Source organism: Phyllostomus hastatus, unplaced genomic scaffold (genome assembly GCF_019186645.2).
Source record: "Phyllostomus hastatus isolate PE091 unplaced genomic scaffold, TTU_PhHast_1.1 phas_scaffold_21, whole genome shotgun sequence".
Lineage (NCBI taxonomy): Eukaryota > Metazoa > Chordata > Mammalia > Chiroptera > Phyllostomidae > Phyllostomus > Phyllostomus hastatus.
This window is the reverse complement of record NW_025334017.1, coordinates 30,929,285-30,951,811: the sequence shown is the minus strand read 5'-3', so window position 1 is coordinate 30,951,811 and position 22,527 is coordinate 30,929,285. Positions and strand designations below refer to the sequence as shown.

The 22,527-nt window shown below is 34.0% G+C and overlaps 1 protein-coding gene and 1 non-coding gene across 4 annotated transcripts in view; both read left to right on the top strand.

The window, feature by feature from the left end:
- Nucleotides 1-22,527, top strand: part of CSMD3 (CUB and Sushi multiple domains 3) — an 891,194-nt gene that overhangs the window by 608,353 nt on the left and 260,314 nt on the right. For all 3 annotated transcript variants that reach the window (XM_045861257.1, XM_045861256.1, XM_045861255.1), the window contains 3 exons: nucleotides 3,501-3,657; nucleotides 17,242-17,433; nucleotides 22,244-22,370. In XM_045861257.1, coding sequence (XP_045717213.1) covers nucleotides 3,501-3,657; nucleotides 17,242-17,433; nucleotides 22,244-22,370 — 476 coding nt within the window. The remainder of the gene's footprint in view (nucleotides 1-3,500; nucleotides 3,658-17,241; nucleotides 17,434-22,243; nucleotides 22,371-22,527) is intronic.
- Nucleotides 2,710-2,871, top strand: LOC123833398. Its single transcript, XR_006788238.1, has one exon. It is a non-coding gene; the product is annotated as a U1 spliceosomal RNA (small nuclear RNA).

The following is a 22,527-nucleotide window of genomic DNA, read 5'->3' as shown; positions in this document are numbered from 1 at the left end:
GGATAATCACGCTTCATTGTACTTTCTTAATTATGGTAGTGCTTCTTTAGCATTTGTTTTCTATCTTTTGACTATACATTGTGAAATAAACTGTAGTTCCTGCATTTTGGCATTGAATTAGGTCCTCCCAGATGGGCATCAGATAATTCTTTCCCTGTTTTTTAATGTTTTTCCTTTCCATGACCTTCTTTCAGTAATTATTCTTAAAATTATTCCTCTAAGAAAGTTTCTTTTGAAAAGAAGAAAGTATGCCTCTAGCTTAAATATATACAAAGGTCCAAAATAAATGTTTCTCCTGTAATAGAAAATATTAGATTAATTTTTAAAATTTTCTTTGAGTTAAGAAGGTCTTAATGTTTTTTTAATTTTTATTCCTAGAACCAAACACATGCATGGAAATATTGTTAAATTACTTTGTTAGTTTTTACATTGTTATATACAGCAATGACTTATAAATATGGAGTCAAGTAATGGCCCTTGCTATCATTAAACATTTTTTATTTCCATCAAAATTTGATAGAAAAAATTGTTAGGAGAGACTTAAAAAATTTTCAACAACCAGTTCTTGTTTACTCAGTTATAGTAAGTACTTGTTTAGTTTATATTTTCCCTTTATTTGACTGTTTTTGACAGACTGGAAGTTCTTTCAGTGTGTCTACAACATGATTCAGAACTAGGTGAAATCCAAAAGACAATTATATATATTTAACATGGGAATCAAATTATATATTGATGGGAACTAAGGGAAATAAAATGGAACTGTTCTTTGGGGTTACCTTGACAATATTAACACAAATAAGATCTAGCAGATTTATTGGGTATATGAACTATTTCATTTCATAAAACAAATGTATTCAGAAGTGGACTTCTGGCAATATTGAACATTTGAAACTCACAGACACAAAAGTTGTGTTTTCTGATCCTTGCTCTGGATTATCCCTGATTGATAATATTCTTAAGTGAAAAGTTGAATCTTATAAAACCAAACAAAAAACATTTCTGCACTAACAAAACCTCAACATTTGGTTTGGCATTATTGAAGACAAATAAATTATTTCTATTATCTAAAACAGAAACTTGCTTGTATGATAAAGTAGATTCCACCAGGTATTCAAGATATTTCTATATGATTTTAGGAAATTTGTCCATACAGCCTTCTCTCTATTACCTCTAACATTCTTTAAATAGTCAACACACTTTTTTTTAATTGTCAGAAAGACCTTTAAAAAAAGGGTAGCTAGTAAGATGTTTGCTATTAGGAATTAAATGAAGATGTTGGCTTGGACTTATTCCCACCCACCGCCCTCTCTGTGGTGATGCAGCAAGTAAATAAACCGGTGGGGCTTAGAGGATGTGTATGAGGCTGTAGATTCTCTCAACACAAGGGTAGAGAGCAGAAAGGACTTGTCACTGTAGATTTGAAACTTCCTGTGCAGAAAAGGGAATGGGGAATGTGGTTAGAAGCGTATATTAAAGGTCCTTAATGTATTTGTGTGGTATGTTCAAGTTTGTGTTGTCCCTATAACATTTAAATTTGTATCCAGAATAAGTAAGCAGAAAACTGAAAATGGCTGAATATCAATAAGCACATACTTAAGGGAATTAAGTAATCAGAGGGAAGAAAGACAAAGACAAATACATAATAACAAGAGCTATGCATTAATTTGAATTAGGAAAGCATTAAAAGAGAAATTTGTGATAATTTTAAAAGTTATGGGAAATCTTAATAATATAAATAGAGTATGAGAGAGAGAGACTTGCTAGAGTTTAACTAATGATTTTAAAATTTAGAATTGTCTTAGAAGACCTAAAAAGAAATTAGTCTCTGGTGCAACTCTAATTGTTAGTATGCAAGATCCAGTGAAAGATTGTTTCCAGAGGGAAAAATAGATAAATTTCAGAAGAGAGAATATAAAAGAATTGCAATGTAGTTTGGAGACTTGAATATGTAAATAATAGGAATTCCAGGTGGAAAATAAAAGGATCAAAAGGACAGAATAATGGAATAAATAAAAACTCCAGAACATTTTCTTGTGTTAAAGAAAGTCTTGAATCTGCAGATAGAAAAGGCTCATTATTTTGTTTGAATAATCCAGCTTAGAAATATGGTTAAAATTTTCCAATTCATTTGATTAAGTTCAACTTAACACTAAAACCTGCTAATGATAATTTGAAAAAAAGAAAATTACACATAAGTTTTTATTTATAAATTATAGAAAACATTGTAAATAGATTTTCAAATTAAACCAAATAAACTAGCACAATAAAAATAGATCATTCAGATTAATAGGATAACAATAATTGCCATTTTTCATGACCTAGAAATCCTCCCTTAGGTGATAAAAATGTAATAAATACCACACTTGAGAAGCACTGGTGGAAAGATCACTGGATTAGGATGTTAGTGACCCAATTCTGACTCTAACGTCAGGTCAGAGAAAGACACTTCCAAGCCAGAGACATAACTTTGAGCAGAATTTTTCTGTTTATTCTACTCATTAGCATTCAACTAAGAGACTCCCAGCCCCAGCAAAATCTGCTTATTTTGACATTACTTTTAGTGGCAAAAAGCTTGAGTTTGTTAATATGGAAATGATACAGGAAGTTGTGTTAACGTCACTGTATGAAATACTACACAGTGCTCAAAAGGAAGACTCTCTATGTACTGACCTGAAGAGGTGTCCAGAATGTGTGGGTGAAAGAAAAGCTACATTTACCTGGCAGGGGAGACACCATGATCATGAAGGTGGTCTCCCCATGGCGAGGCTTATCCATTACACTCAGCTTGTGCTGACCCCTACCGTTTCCCCAAATGTGGGAAACTAGACTGCATAATTCATGCTAGTGGGGGCCTATGTTCAGGCCCTCCCCTGAAAAAAAAGAAGAAAGAAATAAAACAAGGCAAGTGAGAGTGCAATGGAGTGATGCTTGGGAGCATATCAATTTTGTTTTTGTATACTTTTGACTTGTCGAATTAGTTTCTAAAAGCAGTTAGTACTCTTGTCCTTGATATTTAATAAATGTAAAAAGTGAAACAAGTGAAAGAACATGGGTAAGTTATAGAACTTGCAAAATAAGCAAGTGCATTTTATATTATTTATGTTACTAGAAAAGCAGGTGTTTGGTCCCCTTGAGGGAGTTGCATTTGAAAAACAACCAACCAACCTAGGAAACTAATTTCTCCATAGGTCTTCTCAATTTTAAGTTGTTTGCCATAAAAAGTCATTGCTTTTATAATAAGAGCAAAATTACATAACATGAGTTTGAATATTACTTAGATTCTACTGAGCATGGAGTAATAAAATTATGCATGTGCATTTTAACTCTTAACTTGATATTTGTAGGAATTTATATGCATCTATAATTGTCCTTTGGAAACATGAACTAAACTGATTTAAGAAGAGTATAATAATTTTCTCTTTTACATGTATATATAAATATATCCTTTGAGTTGGTGATTATTGGCACATTTATGTTGTAATTATACATATATTTTACAGATTTATGATGGAAAAGATAAAACGACTCATCTATTAGGTGCTTTCACTGGTGCATCTCTGAGAGGACTGACACTTAGTAGTACTTCAAATCAGCTCTGGCTAGAATTTAATTCTGATTCTGAAGGGACAGATGAAGGCTTTCAACTTGTCTATACCAGTAAGTATTTTGGAAGAATAAAGTTATCAAACACTAATGCTGAGTATTTGTTAAATAATTAAAGTACATGAGGTGAAGTGATATCCAACTTGTGGTATGGAACTCCCTTCTAAATATATAATTTTATTTGACCCTAACAACAATTCCATAAATTATAGGTATCCTCACTGTTGCTATTTTACATTTGAAACAACTAAGGTTCAGAAGCTAATTAATCTGTAACTTTGAGCTTATTTATGTATTGTCTAAATGGCACTATTCTCCTCATTGAATATTTAAGAAATACACAATTAAATTTTTGGGAGATAGACATTTAATATTTCAGCTCCCACCATAATTGCAAAACAGACGCAATACATATGTAACCATAGTAATTGGACAGTCATTGATGACAAACGATGGTTTTAGGTAATTTTATAATGAAGAATAGCTAAGTTTTTGTTTTGTTTTGTTTTGTTTTGTTGTTGTTGAACTGCTTTATTAAAAATAACTTCATACAAGCCTATTCTATGATATTGAAGTCAACTATTCTAACAGTTAACAGGTAGCAGTTCAAAGACTGAGAACCAGGTGGCTTACTTCAATTGTTGTATGAATTTATTTTATCAATGTCACAATATAAGAAACAGACTAATAGCATCCATGTCCAATAAATTATATTCAAATAACATATTTATAAGACACTACTTAAAAGTAAAGCACATGTAAAATTGAAGCGGTTACATGTGTTTAATAAATTTCCATCTACTAGATCAAGTTAGTTTTTAAAAGTTTATATTATTTATTTAATATAGCAAAATAAATTAAGTAGCAATATCCAGGAATCTTTAGTATTAGAATATTTGGAAAAAAAATCTAATGACCCCTATAAATTTTCTAAAGAAGTCAGATGCATAGAAACTATCACAGAAACTGTGAAATTAAAAAGGTTACAGCATTTAAGGTATTCACATGGGATCCTAGAGGGAATCTGAATCAAATTATCATTTCTGAAAATAGTCTTTCTTAATGTTATGAGGAGTAGTAGATAAGAGAGTATAATGATTCATTATATTAAAATATCCTTGTGTATAAAACTGAGAGATTACTCTTGCTCCCTGATTATCTGAAGGCTTTTTCTACTTGTTCTTTAATTGTTACATCATTAACATTAAGAAAACATAAATTAACAAAATGAATGTTGAAAGCCTACTTTTAATTCCTGAGAACTGTTATATAATGTGATTTCTTATGAAGTCCTTCCAAAGACAAATGAAATGCAAGCAATTTGTGTTACAAATATTACTGTATGATAGACTAAACTAATGGTATTGAGGATTATTGTTCAGATATAATTAATGTGATCTCTTCAGAAAGGAAAATATTTTTAAATCTACTTTCCTCTTTTCTCTGTTTTCAAACACGGCTGCTGACATTTTTCAAGTCATGGCTCAGTGTTTACATAATAGTCTTTCTTTGTTCTGCATCATTTTGCATTTATCCATGTCTAAAATGTTAATGGATTTCATAGAGAAAATCTGGATTTTCTTTTCTGGTATTTAAACTCTGTGTAACTTGAGACTATTCATGCAAAGATATTGTACACTGTAGGACATACCTGAATTTTTATTTAATTGAATTTACTGGGGTGACATATCTGGATTTTTAAATTGTATGGGGTGCTTGGGTGTCTGGAATAAGGAAAATCATTGACTTTCTTGTCATTGGCCTGAGCAATTGGGTGTCAAAAAAAGAGAAAGAAACCTTAAAAAGCAAATATTTGAAGTCACTCTTCTTTTCGAATGACTCTAGTTGGTCATTATGGAATGCACATCTTTATGAAGATGGGAAGCTAAAGATTTTCAGAAGAGAGTATAAGGCAATTATTTTTAAGAGGGCAGATGTACATCTATAAATGTGTGTTTATATCTACAACTAATATAATAGTTATCACACTGCATGGTGGCTATATTTTTCAAACATATTGTGCATAGCTTTTTGTTGTTTTTCCCTTCCTAATATTTTTAGTTGATTTTAGTTCAATTGCATCTTTTTCCATATTCTTAATAAGTTAACATGTGATCTTAATACTGAGTTTATAAAATGCCTTTGTGATACAGAAGATTCTACCAGGCCACATATTTCAAATATTCATAAAATTCTTAGAAGCAATAATGAATTTCCTAACATGAGAGAATTTGCTAAGGTGTTCACTTATAGGAAAACATGAAAAAGAGCACATATTTGTGTTTGAATTCCTGTGTCCAGTCATTCCTAAGTCTAACACCACCCCTGCCATTAAGAGAATTTGAGAGAGGAGAGAAAACATTAGGGTAAGGCAGGTCAGGTATAGATCCATGAATTAGATAGTATTAAAGGTAGGGCTGGTAGGCCACAGAAGGAAATGGGAGGTACTCCAGGCAAAGAGAATAGAATGAAGAAAGGCACAGAGATTAGAAAGAACTCATTAAGTACATTCAAGGCATATAGTACAATTCAGATTAATCCTACTTCCATAGATTCTCATAGCTTAGTCTTAGCATAAAGAAGCCTTTCATGACCACCCTTGTCTAATGACACACTATTTAATGAAAGTCACTTTCTATCTTAGTATTGTCTGTTTTGTTGACTTAATAACACTTGCTGTTTGTGGTTATTTTCAGTTTTGGATAGACAGAATCTCATTTGACTAAGATAAAAATGAAGAAATGTTTTAGAACAGGCCTTTAAGCTGTATTTTATTTCAATTGTCTCATTGGTCCATTGGTTAATTACGAATAGCAAAATGGACTGGTGGAAATGCTGGCTGAGAGAACTGCTTTTGGCTTTAAGTAATGAAAAACCTAGCCATGGCTTAAACAACCATGGTTTATTTCTATTGTTAATACAAGACAAAGGACAACAAAGAAGGTGCATAGGTTTTGATTCAACTGTTCAATCTGGTCAGCAAGGGCCCTGCCCCTCTCTTGCTGCTGCAGCATCTCTAGTGTTCTCTGTCTGTCCTCGTGCTCATTGGGACACGGTCACAGATGGATACATTCAGGGCAGGAGGAAAGAGGGAATAGGCAGTGCCAACCACACGTGTTTGTTTTATTAGGGTTGACAATCATCTGTCAGACATTCTCTAATCTCTCTTTGTCTACAACTGGGCGTGTAGCTCTGCCTAAATTTTCCGGCACGGCACACCAGAAAATTAAGTATTTGGCTGATTAAATGGTTTGCTATTAGACCATCATGATACATTGCCTGATATGATTCTATTTCTGCTGGGGACAAAACCAGGAGTTTGTTACTGAGAAAGAAGTGAAAAGGAGACATTAAAAGGACAACCTAGAGTTTCTACTATTAGGTACAGCTGTAGCAGACATTCCAAAAAAGTATGTTCAAAGATACTGTATTGTTGTATGCTTCCATGGTCATTGGTGTTGTGGAAGCCCAGAGAATCTTGGGTGTTTAGAAAAGAAAAGCATTTGGTTTACCCATTGTTAATATTAGCTTTACTACAGTAAGAAGACAGTAAAGTTTTCTCACTTTCCTCCAACAATAAATAAATTATATACGTACTCAGTATAAAAATGCTCCATCACACTGGAGGGGAGACATGTCCTATTCCTTTATGTTATAAAGCAAATTAAACTTCTTCTGTCTTTATCCTTTAGAGTTGTCAAGAATAATGTTAGTTAGTCTTTTGTGGAGTTATTCTTTTTCCTCCTAATAAGTTTCTCAGTCAATCCTAGTTTGATTATACAGTTGAAGTGTGGACAGATACGCTGCTTGAATATAAAATCTCTGCTGCACTTGGCCAGACCTTGACTGCACCAGGCAGGGGATCCCACTGCTCTTCATCCCTCCGGCCTCTCGGAAGTAATTACTTCCTTGAGTCAGATCACTCTTCCATTCTCCTCAAAATAATGGCAGCAATTACTTTTGCCCTTGAGAAATCTTAAACTCACCCCAAATAAAGATCTAGATGAAGCATATTTTCAGGTGCTTTGTATAACACAAATTAGTGGTTAATTTCCCTCTGAGCGTTGAAGATGTAGCTAGCTATCTTTCCTAGAGGGTGTAGAGGAGTAAAGTAAGAAAAATTACCGTTCCTTTTTCTAAAGCTGGAAGAACAGATCAGACATTAGGGTCTCAATAGAGTATCTTGCTAAAACATCACTCTGCTCTGGATAACTCTCTACATAATTGAACTTGGGAAATCCTAATGAGTTACTCTGACCAGACTCCCTTAGCCTCTCAATGCATATTTCAAGAATGCATTTCTAAACCTAGTCTCCTTTACTGCATTTCTTTCTTTAAAGGCTACCTTGTGAAAAATGTCATTTTTATTTGGTGACTTGTCTTATCTTCCCTTTCTCTCCTAAACTAGAACTAACTTATTTATTGTTGAAAACATTTATTAATTTGGTCATAGGTTTAAATTTTGTCTTTCCCCACTGACATGTTTTATGGTCTAGGAACAAAAAAAAAACAATGAACAAGACAAAGTGTATGCCCTAGTGGAGCCAACGTTTTAATTGAGCTAAAACAGAAAATAAAGACATGAACAAAACATAAGAGAACTGCAGTTAGAATTAGTTTATAATTGGACAATGGGATAGATACAGTGAAGTTGATGGGGTTACGGTAGCTGGTTGGCTCAGGGACTCCATCTCAGATGAAGCATCACCTGGGTTGATCCTCGGGTTATAAAAAGGGGCAACGCATTCAGATCTGAGGGTAGCGGGCTCTAGGCAGATACTAGGTGCAGAGGCCTGAACGAGGCCTGAGACTGAGTTGTTTACCTGGAGCTGGACAAGGAAGAAGAAGGGGACCCAGTGGAAGCTAGGCAGGAGAGAGGTGGGCTAAACTAGGGGGCTTGGGTTTTGTTTAAAAAGCACACCGAGACTTTTAAAATACCATGTTAAATATAAGAGTTTAAAACAATAGCTCACATTTATCTGCCACCTACTAGATATAAGACATAAGCCTGTGAGTGAGGTCCTGTTACTCCCCATGAGAAGAGGAGGAAAAACGAAGCCCAAGGTCACATAGCTGATAAATGCAGATACGGAAACCCAACGGAGACGTTCTGCTTCCAGAATCTATGCTCTTAAGTACTACACTCTGTAACTCCCAACCTATTGGAGACGTTTTAGTTTTAAAATTCCATGAATGAATACTTTTTATTATCCAGCGATAATAAACATTAATGCAATTCTTCCCAAAGACACTTTTGTCATTTTATGCCTGAGAGCCTGAATGCTTTCCTATTGGTAAGTGGTCTGTAGGGCAGTGACTTGCTTCTTGTCTCTTTTATGGTGTTCATCAGGCTTTTAAACTCTGTTTCTTCATTGTAGGTTCTCTTAGCTCTTTATTTGTAGTTACTCCACTTTCTTTCAGTAGAAACGAATGGGGTATTTTAAGCTATCCACAACAGAGCTAAATTGTTTCCTTTTGATGGATCATAGCATAGTCTTCTGTAAAGCTGATCTGGTAAATGTCCAGAACAGCCATTAGGCAGTACCTCTGGGTTCAGATGTCCCCTCATTATAACTTCTGTACATTTAAGTCACTAAAAAGCCTAACCGAGACACGTGTTACCACAAAGGGAAAAGTTCAGATATATTTGGACTCTTTTAGCCTTCCAAGTTTTTGTCTGTTTGTTTGTTTGTTTCCTTGAAAAGATTAATAAGACACACGGAACAGGGCCATTTTAATTTTCATATTCAAATTAAAGATGGGCATTAGCCAATGTGTGATGCCTTTTCTCATGTGCTAGCCTTATAGATAGGTAGGAAGGTAATGGCTAGGGGGAGAAGGGTAAATGGGACTAAAAGGTGATGTAAAAGAATACAATAAAGATTACATTGAAAAATAAACCATTTATTTTAACTACCAGTATCTTATTAGCAATGTTAACCATGAAAATTAATCAAATGACCAATTAACTCTAACTTTATTCTTAGTATATAATGTATTTAATGCAAAGGCAAGCAAAAAAATAATTAAATTACAAGGGATCAACAGAGTTACACCATGTATTCCTAAATAGCCTATAAACAAATATAGCCACTTAAAACAAATATTTTTGGCATTCCTTTTATTCTTTAAATCTTAAATTAACCAAATAATAAAGGAAATACCAATTAATGATACATTTTGTAACAAAAGGTATTCTAACTATAATATTAAAGAAATATTTCTTGATTATCTATTTATATGGACAATACTGGATATAACTGAACTTGAATGACAAGAGTCATTACCATTTTCACAGCCTTCACATCCCAAAAGCTTTTGTAAATTTCGAACTTAAGTTCCACATTCCTACGAATTTCCTCTTTACATAAAATTTCCTTTCTGGCAGCTGAGGACATATAAGAGTATCAAAACTTTAAAATGTTTAGAAAAAAGATGTCTCTTGAAATAGCTCTGTTGGAGAAAGATTTCTAAAACAAAATATACACGCAGAGACCCGTCCACAGGCAGGAGCATTCCGGCCCTCCTCAGCACGTCCTGAAGGGCAGAGGTGGAAACCTGACAACTGTGTTTCCTGTGTTCTTGCCAGTGAGGATCTCTGCTTAGAACCTGCCACGTAAAGGCAGCCTGTGAGGCTGGGAGGTGGGACAGTGGAGACACCGTTATTTCCCTCCTGCACCTTCAGGCAGCAGGGTGTAGCTGGCAGGTGGACGTGTGTGGCAGCAGCTTCCCAGAACGGGACTTCCTGGAAGCCAGCAGTGGTCTTCTGACCTTCGCTCCCTCCACATGTCATATTTTCCCTCTAATTGTTTTCTATTGAATCTTAGCAACTCAAACTATTTAGGAGCTCCTGTTTTCCTGACCAAGCCCCAGTCATTAAATACATTTTTTAATTTCTCTATAACAAACATACCACAAAAAAGTAAAAAGATAAGGCATTTTAGGAGGTATTATGTATATATGTTTATATGTTTTAATATATAATGTTTTATATCTATATATCTAATATCTATATATTTTTCATATATATGAAAAACATACACTATGAAAAAATTCTACAAGTGAATAAGAAAACAATTTCTGACCGAAAATATGGATAAAAGAAAACTTCACAGTAGAGGATACTCTCACGGACAATATACAAAAGAAATAAATGCTTAATAGAAATTAAGAAATGAAAAGTAAACTCCAAGTAATATGCTATTGCATATTCACAAAATTGGTAAAAATTGAAAAAGCTATATAATGCCAAGTGTTGATGACAGTCTGCATAGCTTGAAACTCTTTTATCTTTGGTATATATAAATTGGTAGAGCTACTTAGATTAGTAATTTAGCAATACCAGTAAAATATTATTAATATATGTATCTAGATTGCACCACTTATCATTTGGCCAAATACCAAATGGCTGATGGTTAAAAAAAAAATTTCAGGGAAAGCTGAATATCACCATTCCTGAATGATTTATATACACAAACCAACACATTTTTCTCTGAACTTTATACATAGGATTTAGAGTGTCAGCAGATTAAAAAAAATTCTTTACCTTACCTCTTCTTTCTCTAGCCTACAATACATATCAATAATTTCCACAATCTTTTGTTTGTTTAAATTCTTAACTTCTACAAGCTAAAAATTGTGAGGATTGTCTTCTGAAAGCCTTCAGAATTTAACTGTAGTTTCAAAAATTTGATATGCTTGATATAGTTTGATTAGTGAAAATAAGTGTGTATCAATATTTTATTCACTTGATCAGTGAGAAAAAGGAATGTGTAGTTATTTGTCAACAGTCTCTATTTATACTCCCATTATATTCTTCATTAGGTCTGAATCAAAAAGAATCATCATAGCTATTGTGTATGTCATGGATTATTTCCTGCTTGTGAATTTTAAAAGAGCAAAGTTGACATTCTGCTTTATATACATCCTAATATAAACATAAAGAATACTAAAATAAGTCTTTTTAGTCTTTAGTCATTTAGTCTTTTTTTCTTTCAAGACTGATGGCCTAAATGAAATTTAATGCCTAAATATTAAATATAATTCTTAAAGATTACTCTGCTACATATTATGAATTAAATCCAACAAAGTGTTCTGTAGATATTACTTATAATAGAATAATCTAATTCTCATTTTTCTCCTTAGAATAGGTAAAGGTCATCAAAGGGTTCCAACTTCCAGTTATAAAATAAGTTCTAGGAATATAATGTACAACATGGTGATTATAGTTCATTGTGCTGTATTATAAATTTGCAAGTTGCTAAGAGAGTAGATCTTAAAAATTCTCATCACAAGAAAAATAATTGTAACTATATTTGGTAATGGATATTAACTGGACTTATTGTGGAGGTCATTTCACAATACTGTATATACAAATGTTGAATCATTATATTATACACCTGAAATGAGTATGTTGTATGCTAACTTGAAAAAAAACAACTTGTAGTCCTGGCTGGTGTGGCTCAGTGGATAGAGTACTGTCCTGCAAAACAAAAGGTGGCTGGTTCTATTCCCAGTCAAAGCACATGCCTGAGATGCTGCCAGGTCTCCAGTAGGAGATACACAAGAGGCAACCACACATTCATGTTTCTCTCCTGAAAGTTTGGGTCAAGAATGTGCGTGCTCATTATACATGGCAAACTATGGTAATTCAGAACATTCACAAACTCTTAGTAGGGAAAGACCAGACAGGGATTGAGGAGGGACACAAATGGAACTTGAACTTGTTTTGCAACATTTGTCCTTTTATTAGTAATGTTACTATGACTATTAATCAATTATTATATTAATCTGAAAATGAATTTTAATTAAAATTAATATTAACCTGAAGCTACCACGACTCCAGAATGTCATAGAGTGAGATGGTAGTAACATTATCCTTTCTACCCCTTGGTAAGTTTCAAATTAAAACTAAAAACTAAATTAGAAACCCTTAGAAAATAGAGTACGTGTGGCAGGAAAGGCATTAGGTCTCAGTTTAAGTTATTCAGCAAATTAAAAGGATTCAGGTCGTGGGAACTTTTCAGTTACTTTTGTGCTCTAGAAATTTTCATTTCATCAGACTATCAAATTTCACAAGGAATGGGGATATTTATAGCACATGTGACTTTTCATACAAGTCTTTATTTAATTGTAAGTTTTAAGTATTTGAGCTTTTCAATGAAAAGACTGGCAGCTGAATGTTTCCATAAGATAAGAGAGTTCTGAATATTTATGAATAAGCAACAATAATTCCACCAAATTGGACTAAGTTATGTTGTACTTTGTAGTTTATGTGCTATTGTCCATGTGCATGTTTATCTACAATGCAAAATACTAAAAATTCTCTTAATTTACAAAGAATGTCTCCATTTTACCTCATCTCCAGCAATTGCAGACCACATTCACAGAATATTCAAACTAAGGAAGGATGCATTTAGTAATAACCCTTGAAAAGAAAACTTGATTTACATTTTTGCTTTGATTGATGATATGTGATGAAACTCAAAAGTGGTTGCATCTTGAATAAACAGAATATTATGTCTGGTAGAAAGAATGAGATCTTGCTATTTTTCAGCAGGGGCACTTTAAAACTAGTACCAAATATGCAGATCCATGCAAAGTTACCCATTTTAAAGTTACAACTTCTACTGTTTCTACTTCTGTGTTTGAAAGACTTGACTTTCTTTAAAGATTTTATTTATTTATTTTTAGAGAGGGGAGGGAGGGAGAAAGAGAGAGCGAGAGACATCAATGTGTGGTTGCTGGGGGCCGTGGCCTGCAACTCAGGTATGTGGCCTGACTGGGAATCGAACCTGTGACACTTTGGTTCGCAGCCTGCGTTCAATCCACTGAGCTACGCCAGCCAGGGCTGAAAGACTGACTTTTTTGATCGTGTACCTTCATGTGGCTTTTTTCATTGTTTCATGAATTTCAGTTTATTAGCATTATTTTGGTTTCTTTTCTAGTTGACACCTGGAGATAATTGCCTGTAAGAATCCAAATGCACTCATGAACATTATTGAACATCTGTGTGCCAGGATTTGTGCTGGTTGGGCATTGTGGGAAAGAAAAAAAAATCATTCCAGTTTTAGGGAAACAAACAAAAGAAGCAAATGATTGTAAATGAAGTAAAATGTACAGAGTGATTCTATGGGTTAACAGAGGAGGGAATGATTAAGGAATGGGTCCTAAAAGAGACAAGGAAGGAATCCTTTCTTTTTTTGTTTTCCTCCAAGAGCTAATGTATCCCTCACAATACAGGAAGTGTATACACTCATTACTTTCAGGTTACAAGTTTTGGTGATTTTATGTATGTTTTGATACTCTAAAAAGCCAATGATGTCAATTAGTTATTTGACATCAGTGATCTAATTCACGCTCTTTTTATTTTCTTTCTAGTTCAAGTTTAGATTAATTTGGTCAAGGGTCAAGGATCATTTGGCCTATAAAAGTGATGGAAATCTCTTTTTGATTATCCTATGATTTAAGACGCAAAGTTTTTCCTTGTCTCCAACATTATGTGTCTTAAAATCACATATTTCCCTCATGAATGATGCCATATAGAGTATTATTTTCCATTGGTGTCGGAATGAAGTTACTTTCATTTTCCTGCCACCACTTTCCCCCCACTCCACTCACTCCCACCTCCCATGCTCCATACTTCCCCCCTTTGGCTTTGTCCATGGTTCCTTTATACATGTTCCTTGATGATACTTTCCCTTCTTTCCCTCATTATCTCCCTCCCTCCTCCCCTCTGTTTGCAGTCAGTTTGTTCTTCATTCCAATGTCTCTGGTTATATTTTGCTGCTTGTTTGTTTGTTGATTAGGTTCCACCTAAAGGTGAGATCATATGGTATGTGTCTTTCACTGCCTGACTTATTTCATTTAGCATAGTACTCTCCAATTCCATCCAAGCTGTCATGAAGAGTAGTAGCTCTTTCTTTGTTTTTTTCTGCATAGTATTCTATCATGTAAATGTACCACAGTTTTCTGATCTACTCATTTACTGATGGACACCTAAGTTGCTTCCAACATTTGCCTATTGTAAATTGTGCTGATATGAATATTGGGGTGCATAGGTTCTTTTGATTTGGTGTTTCAGTATTCTTAGGGTATAATCCCAGCAGTGGAACTGAAGAACAAAGTAGGAGGAATCACCATACCTGACATCAAACTATATTACAGGGCCACAGTAATCAAAACAGTCTGGTATAGGCATAAGAACAGGCACATAGATCAATGGAACAGAATAGAGAGCCCAGAAATAAACCTAAGTCTCTATGGTCAATTAATATTCAACAAAGGGGGTAGAAGCATAAAATGGAGTAAAAATAACCTCTTCAGCAAATGGTGTTTGGAGATCTGGACAACTACATGCAAAAAAAATTAAACTTGATCACCAACTTACACCATACACAAAAGTAAACTCAAGATGGATAAAAGACTTAAATGTAGGTCCTGATAACATAAAAGTCCTAGCAGAGTATATAGGCAGGCAAATTTCAGATATTCCACACAGCAATATTTTCACAGATATGTCCCCTAGAGCAAGGGACATAATGGAAAGAATAAACAAATGGGACTTCATCAAAATAAAAGCTTCTGCATGGCTTAAGAAAAGATCAGCAAAGTGAAAAGGAAACCGACTGTATGGGAAAATATATTTGTCAATGATATCTTGGACAAGGGTTTGATCTCCCAAATATACAAAGAACTCATACAACTCCACTCCTGGAGGACAAACAACCCAATAAAAACTAGGCAAAGGACCTGAACAGACACTTCTCTAGGGAGGACATACCAAAGGCCCAGAGACATATGAAAGGATGCTCAGCATCACTAGCCATCAGAGAGACGCAAATTAAAACCACAGTGAGACACCACTTCAACGCTGTCAGAATGACTACCATAACCAAATCCACAAAGAACAAGTGCTGGTGAGGTTGTGGAGAAAAGGGGACCCTAGTGCACTGTTGGTAAGAATGCAGACTGGTGCAGCCACTGTGGAAAACAGTATGTTATTTCCTCAAAAACCTAAAAATGGAACAGCCTTATGGAATATTCTTTGTCATCCTCTAGTCTCAGAAGTCATAACTGATATAATTTTCCACCTATTATTATGTTTTGTAAAACGTTAAATCTAGAATTCCATAGCTGGGGAGCTTAGGTTTTGATGACTAGTGTCATATTTGGTTTAAATTAATGAAGGATCCTTTTCTTCTCAGAATCTTAACTGTTCATGATGCTCTGATTGTTAGGTTTCTAATATCCATCTTTATTAATTTTATTCTGAATGTGCACACAAAGTCTTCTGGATCTAGAGAGATCAAATCATTATTAAGGAGATGTAACAATAGCAATAATAAGCCCGTCAGCCCCCTCTGACCCAGCCCTTAACCCTGTAGTAACAAAATGAAAATCGGATAGAAAAACCTGCACAGGTGGACGGGGACAAGGAGTGAAGAAAAATAGGCTTGCTCTGCTTAAAGTATAGCTTTTGCCCTGTCCTTTCTGGAAAGGAGAGGGGAAAATCTTTTCACTTTTGAGATGAGACAGGAAGGACCCTAGGTTTTTATTCTAACCTTTGGAATTCAAATACATCTCTCCAGAGACCAGCTTAGCCTCCTGTGTCTTTAGTTTTTGTAATCTGGAAATGTCTGTAAGGTCCTGGGCCTCATTTTCCCTTGAATGTAAACACAAACTCCTCTAAGTTTGGTAGATCTCCATGGAATTCTCTTACCACTGTTCCAGTTGCAAAATAACTTATCAAGCATTGCTCTGGCCCCAGATCCCCAAGTTTTCAGTAAAATTAATGCAAAAAGCCCCACTCTGCAGAAATACAGCATTATTATACCCCACAGTGACAACATTTAGGAAGAAACATATGTGATTTTCTTTTTTTCCTGTGAGAGTTTTTCAGAGCTGTGCATTTCTGGAGAAATTAGAATATAACATTTCAGATTTCTTCATGTTAGTTACTGTGGCATATTACCCCTTGATAAAGAATGTATTAAATATGGAACTATTTCACATTCTTCTAAGACTATAGAAGTAGAGGAGTCTGAATTTATATTTGTAATGGACATATTCGTTGCTTGGAAAGTTATGATTTCACATACTTTGTCTGAATTTTAAAATTTTGATGAAAGAATCCTGAGAATTACAATGGTCAGAATCTATTATTGGCTGTTAATCACTAGAAGCAGGCAAGAAGCTTTGTACTGTAACAAGCTATGATAGAGCCAAATAGACCATGGGATATCATTTGAAAATAACAAAAAATTCTAATAAAAAAAAGTTCTCTAGGGCTGTTGTATCCTATCAAATTTAAACATGGCAAGAATACTACAATTAGAAAAATAGTAATGTCAGTGGATTGAGTGCGGACTGGGAACCAAAGTGTCCCAGGTTTGATTCCCAGCCGGGGTACATGCCTGGGTTGCAGGCCACAGCCCCCAGCAACCGCACATTGATGTTTCTCTCTCTCTCTGTCTATCTCCCTCTCTTCCCCTCTAAAAATAAACAAATAAAATCTTTAAAAAACAAAAAAGAAAAAAATAGTAATGCAACTATTAAAATAATAGGAAGAAATGATTTGTAGAATTTTATTTTTTTTTGTTTAATTTCAACTTTAATAAATTTATACTCTTCTCACAGGCTTTGAACTTTCCCATTGTGAGGATCCTGGCATTCCTCAATTTGGATACAAGATCAGTGACCAAGGCCACTTTGCGGGTAGCACCATCATTTACGGATGCAACCCAGGCTACACTCTCCATGGAAGTAGCCTCCTCAAGTGCATGACCGGGGAGAGAAGGGCATGGGACTACCCTCTGCCTTCCTGCATTGGTAGGGTGCTCTTTTAGATTTTAATGAAATATTTCTTTAGAAGTGTTAAGCAAAATACACTGTACCTTTTCAAGTGACTCCATCTGGGTACACACAGCTCGTACCTGAAATCAAGAAGTTAACGTGTCCTCACCACCTGGTCTGGTCTCCTTCCATCACCATGTGTTTTACCCCCTTTACCCAATTTGTGCCCCCCCACCTTCTTTTCCCCTGTGATAACCACCATTCTCCTGTTTGCATCTATGAGGTTTTTGTTTGTTTCTCTGTATGTTTGTTTTGCTTGCTCATTTGGCACTTTTTTTCTATCTCACATAGAAGCAAAATCATAAGTTCTTCTCCTTTTTTGTCTGACATTTCATGAGATCCATTCATGTTGTCATAGAGTAGACAATGCACTATAAAGTTGTAAAGCTGAAGTTTATATAAGGTTATTAGCCAATGTTATCCCAATAGAATTAATAAAAATTTTAAAAATATATATTATGACTAAGAAATACACTCTTTTCAAAACCTTAAAAAATAAGTTAATGGCACTGGCTGGTGTGGCTCAGTGTATTGAGTGTCAGACTCTGAACCAAAGGGTTGCTGGTTTGATTCCCAGTCAGGGCACATGCCTGGGTTGCAGACCAGGTCCCTAGTGGGGGGCACTACATAGGCAACCACACTGATGTTTCTCTCTCTCTCTTTCTCCCTCCCTTCCCCCTATCTAAAAATAAATAAATAAAATCTTTAAAAGATTTTTAAAATGCAGTACAGTTGTCTTAATTTTAAAAATGCAGACAACTGTACTTTAACAATAACAATAACAATAAAATAATTTTTAAAAATTTAAAAATTGAAAATTAAAAAAATAAGTTAATGAACTCAAATTTGTCAACAGGACATTAATGGAAAGTGAATGTATCCTTTTAACAATTTTACTGATGAATACTTATTTTGTATAATATGAAGTCATTCTATTTTTCCTGTCTTGATATAAAATTTAGCTCATTACAAAAAGATATTAAGACTCATCATATACATTTATTAAATCACATTGAACAGATTTGTTTCAATATAAAAAATTATGTCCTATCCTCCTATTGAGGTAGATTAAAATCAGTAAACTATTCTCAATAATTCAAAAAGTCTTTCATTATATACTTAACTTTTCAAAAATCTAAGGAACTGTATATGTTTTTTATGTTTTTTAATGTGTATGTAGTGTAACATAATTAACTGCTTTCCATAAGATTCATATGAAAGTGGCCTCAGATATATAGCTTATGGGAAGCTAGGGAATGATCCTTTTCTACCATTTGATAGATCAATTAATGAGCACTGGGTATGTGTGGTGGCCAGTAGATAGAAAAGTGTTATAAATACCTCACTTTTTCTCTTTTCCCCTCAAAATTAAATAGGTGCCAGGTGAGAATACTAAGGCAACACGAAGAATCCAACATTTTAACAAAACACAACTCCTTGGTAGAGAACAAACCTGCAGTGATGCCTCAGTCATTCATTTCACCATGGCATTTATGGAGGCGCAAATCATTCCACATCAGATCCACATGGTTTAAATTAACCTAAATAATTTTAATAGTTTTATTGAGCTATACTTGATACCCCAGAAAACTGTACATATTTATTGTATACAACTTGAGGAGCTTGGAACCTTGCACATTGTGAGACAAAATTTCATCTTTGTTAGTTGGTATGGACAACATAGAAATTTTCACAAAACTTGCTAGAATACAATTTTTTTAAAAAATGGAATTTTAGTCATTAAAGGCCTAGAGATTAATTGCATAGTCTTTTTGGTGCCATAAAACCGCTATTGGATTATTAAAACATCAATTCATGCAGAAAGCAAACATGTTTTTGTCAAACCAAAATGCAACTTAGTCCTTTATTTGCAGACAGCATCTGAATTTTGGATAGATTTTGAGGGTTATAGCTAAAATAATAATCAATCTAAATTGATAAAGTGTGGAATTTAGAATATGAATAATAATCAGCCCATTGGCATCAATTATGAAAAAAAATGTAACATTGATTAATTCTCTCTGTGGTTATATTTTTTATGTGTGTAGGAAACAAATTTAGGAATCATTAAGGTTTATAACAACATAAAACTATAAACTTGTAAGTACTGATTTGCATGCTATCCCTAAAATTAAAATCACAAAATAAGTTTAAAACCATGTATTTTCTATCTACTTTGAACCAAGATGAAGACACTATTTGTATTTTGGAAAAAAATTACGCAAATGGAAGGACATTTGGTCTATGATCAGAAGAAGATTTTAGTTATGTTTGCAGTGAATCAATGAACTTTATAGTTACAAATATCCCAAGACAAACTTAGTGACTTGCTACTGCTCAAGATTTCATGAGAAGTGTAAAGTTTTGTTGTTGTTTTCGATGATGGATGATCAGGAATAACAGCTCAAAAGCAGCTGGACACATGGTGTGTTGTGCTGATGATTTCCCTGATAACAGAAGGAGCAATTCTATTTTAGGTGGTGTTCTTTACTGACAACAATGAATAGCTTTACCTCTTGGCTTAAAATTATAATTTTCTGTGTTTATTAACCTTAAATGTTTGTATGGCTATATTTTGGCCTCTGTCAAATAAGAAACTTTTCTCTAATATATGAATTAGTTCTAGATAATTTTCTGAGGCTTATATATTGATCAAATAAAAATTAATTTTTAAACATCATAGCTGGAGGGATTTAACTGGTACACCTTCTTTACACACCTTCGTTTTTATACTGCAAATATAAGTCTCCTTACAGAAATGAACACTAGTGCTATGGCATATGACCCTGGCTCATTTGAAGTCAAGATACCAAGCAATATTTGTAGCAAAGAAATATGGAGGGAAAAAAAGCTAGGTTAAATTCAAGATACAACATAGTGCACATAGCTCCAGATTGACCTGCAGTTGATTAAAAATTAATCTAGAGAAATGAAGTATCAAATATGTTTGCATAATAAATATATGCCAATAATAGTGATGAATTATAAGAAATGACAAAACATGAAATAATATAGTTATGTAGTTCTAGTTGTTCAACAAAAGTTTTGTTGAAAAATGAGAACCTCAAGTAATAGTGACATTTTGAATATAGATATCCACTTATTTATTTAAAAAGGACAAATTGTTATTAATTGAATTGATGTTGTGATACAAAATAAAGTTGCTTAGTGCTCTGTGTGTATGTGTGCCAGGCATCTCCAGAAAAACAGAATCCATAGTAGATCTAGATCTATCTGTCTGTCTGTCTGTCTAACTATCTATCTATCATCTATAATTGATCTTTCTAAAAAGATTTATTTATTTTAAGGAATTGTGGTGGCTGAAATGTCCAAAATCTTTAGGAAAGACTAAAAGGCTAGAAGCTCATGCAAGAGTTTATACTGCAGTTTTGATGGAGAATTTCTTCTCTTCTAGAAAATTTAATTTTTGCTCTAAGGCCTTTCATTTGACTGGTTCAGGGCCAACCACATTGTCAAAGGTAATCTCTTTAAGTCAACTAATTGTAGATATCAACCACATTGATAAAAACTTCATAGCAACACCTATGCCAGTGTTTGATTAAATAACTGGGTCCTATAGCCTCGCCTACTTGCCACATCCAACTAGCCACCACAGTGCATTGAAATGTAATATCTAAAATCTTCTAAACAAATTTACCTATGTGAACAAAGCCTGCAAATTTGAACTGTTAGGCTCTGTTATTAGGTCTCTCCCAAAAGCTAAAACTTTGTCTTTGAGCCTTGCTCTGATAATAAAAACAAAACAAAACAAAACAAAAGCCAAGAAGATAAATTCAGTCATTGAATTTAAGTAAAATACAAACAGTTGAGAGAACAAGAAAAATATCAGAATATCTTCAAATATTTAAGCAAACAGTAAACATTGTTTAGATTACTTTTTAGTGGAAAATAAGCTGGAGATTTTTAAAATGTGTAATATATGAGATAGTGTTTCCTAATTTCTAGGGTTTAGCAATGTTGTACAATATACTAACTAAAACATTTACTTTCTCTCTTCTTGAATACAGAGTTCTTTCTAGACTATCTGCTCACTGAAGTAAGACCACAGCAGACGTCATGATATATTAAGTAGTGTCAAAGTGGAGAGGGAATCCCCCACAAGATAACAATTTAATTATATTTTGTGACAATACCTACATTTTAATTCAATGAATTTCCTGAAAATCAGACCACATTAAATCCAAACCAAACTATATTTAACTGAAGCAAGAAATCTAATAAAAATGACACTTTGCCTTTTGGAAGGTTAAAAGGGAAAATATTTAGAGTGATTTAAAGGGGAATAAAAGGGCAATGAAATTGAGAAGGCCTGAGGGACTGAAGGAAAGATTAGTTTTTTCTCGGAGGTGGTGTAGCAAGATGATGAATTATTCAGCCTGCAACCAACTAGCAGTGAGCAGCTGGCCATCTGTTTCTCCTTTTTAAATTGTCATTATTTAACAACACATCTTAAAGTGTTTGGAAGCCTAAACTCAGAGTTTTTGAATGTGTCTTTTTTGTTTTAAATCCCTAATTGTGTTCATTTTCTTATCTTTTATGGGATCGAACTCAACTCTCTTGCTTCATTGCGCAATATGTTCTTGCATCAATTCATACCTTAATCTGAGAAAGCATACACAAATACATCTTGCAAGAAGAGGGGGGATCAATTCTCATTTTCCTTACAGTCATACATGTTTGTGTGTGTGCGCGCCTGTGAAATTTGTATTGTTTTGAAAAGATTGGCATTAAGTTGTGAGTTAAATTGTCATCACTTTTTTATTAGCTGAATGTGGAGGTCGTTTTAAAGGAGAATCATCAGGAAGAATTTTGTCCCCTGGTTATCCCTTCCCATATGACAATAACCTGCGTTGCATGTGGATGATTGAAGTAGACCCAGGAAACATTGTCAGGTAAACGGATTTCATTTTGTCAAAATTACTCGGGATTTCCTGATGAGCCCCTAAAAACAGTACCAATCAACATCAAGATTTTTCAATATCTTTAAATTTTGGTAAAGAAAAACTCAGTTTTCATCTGTGAAACAGATGAAAACATTATTAATGAGCA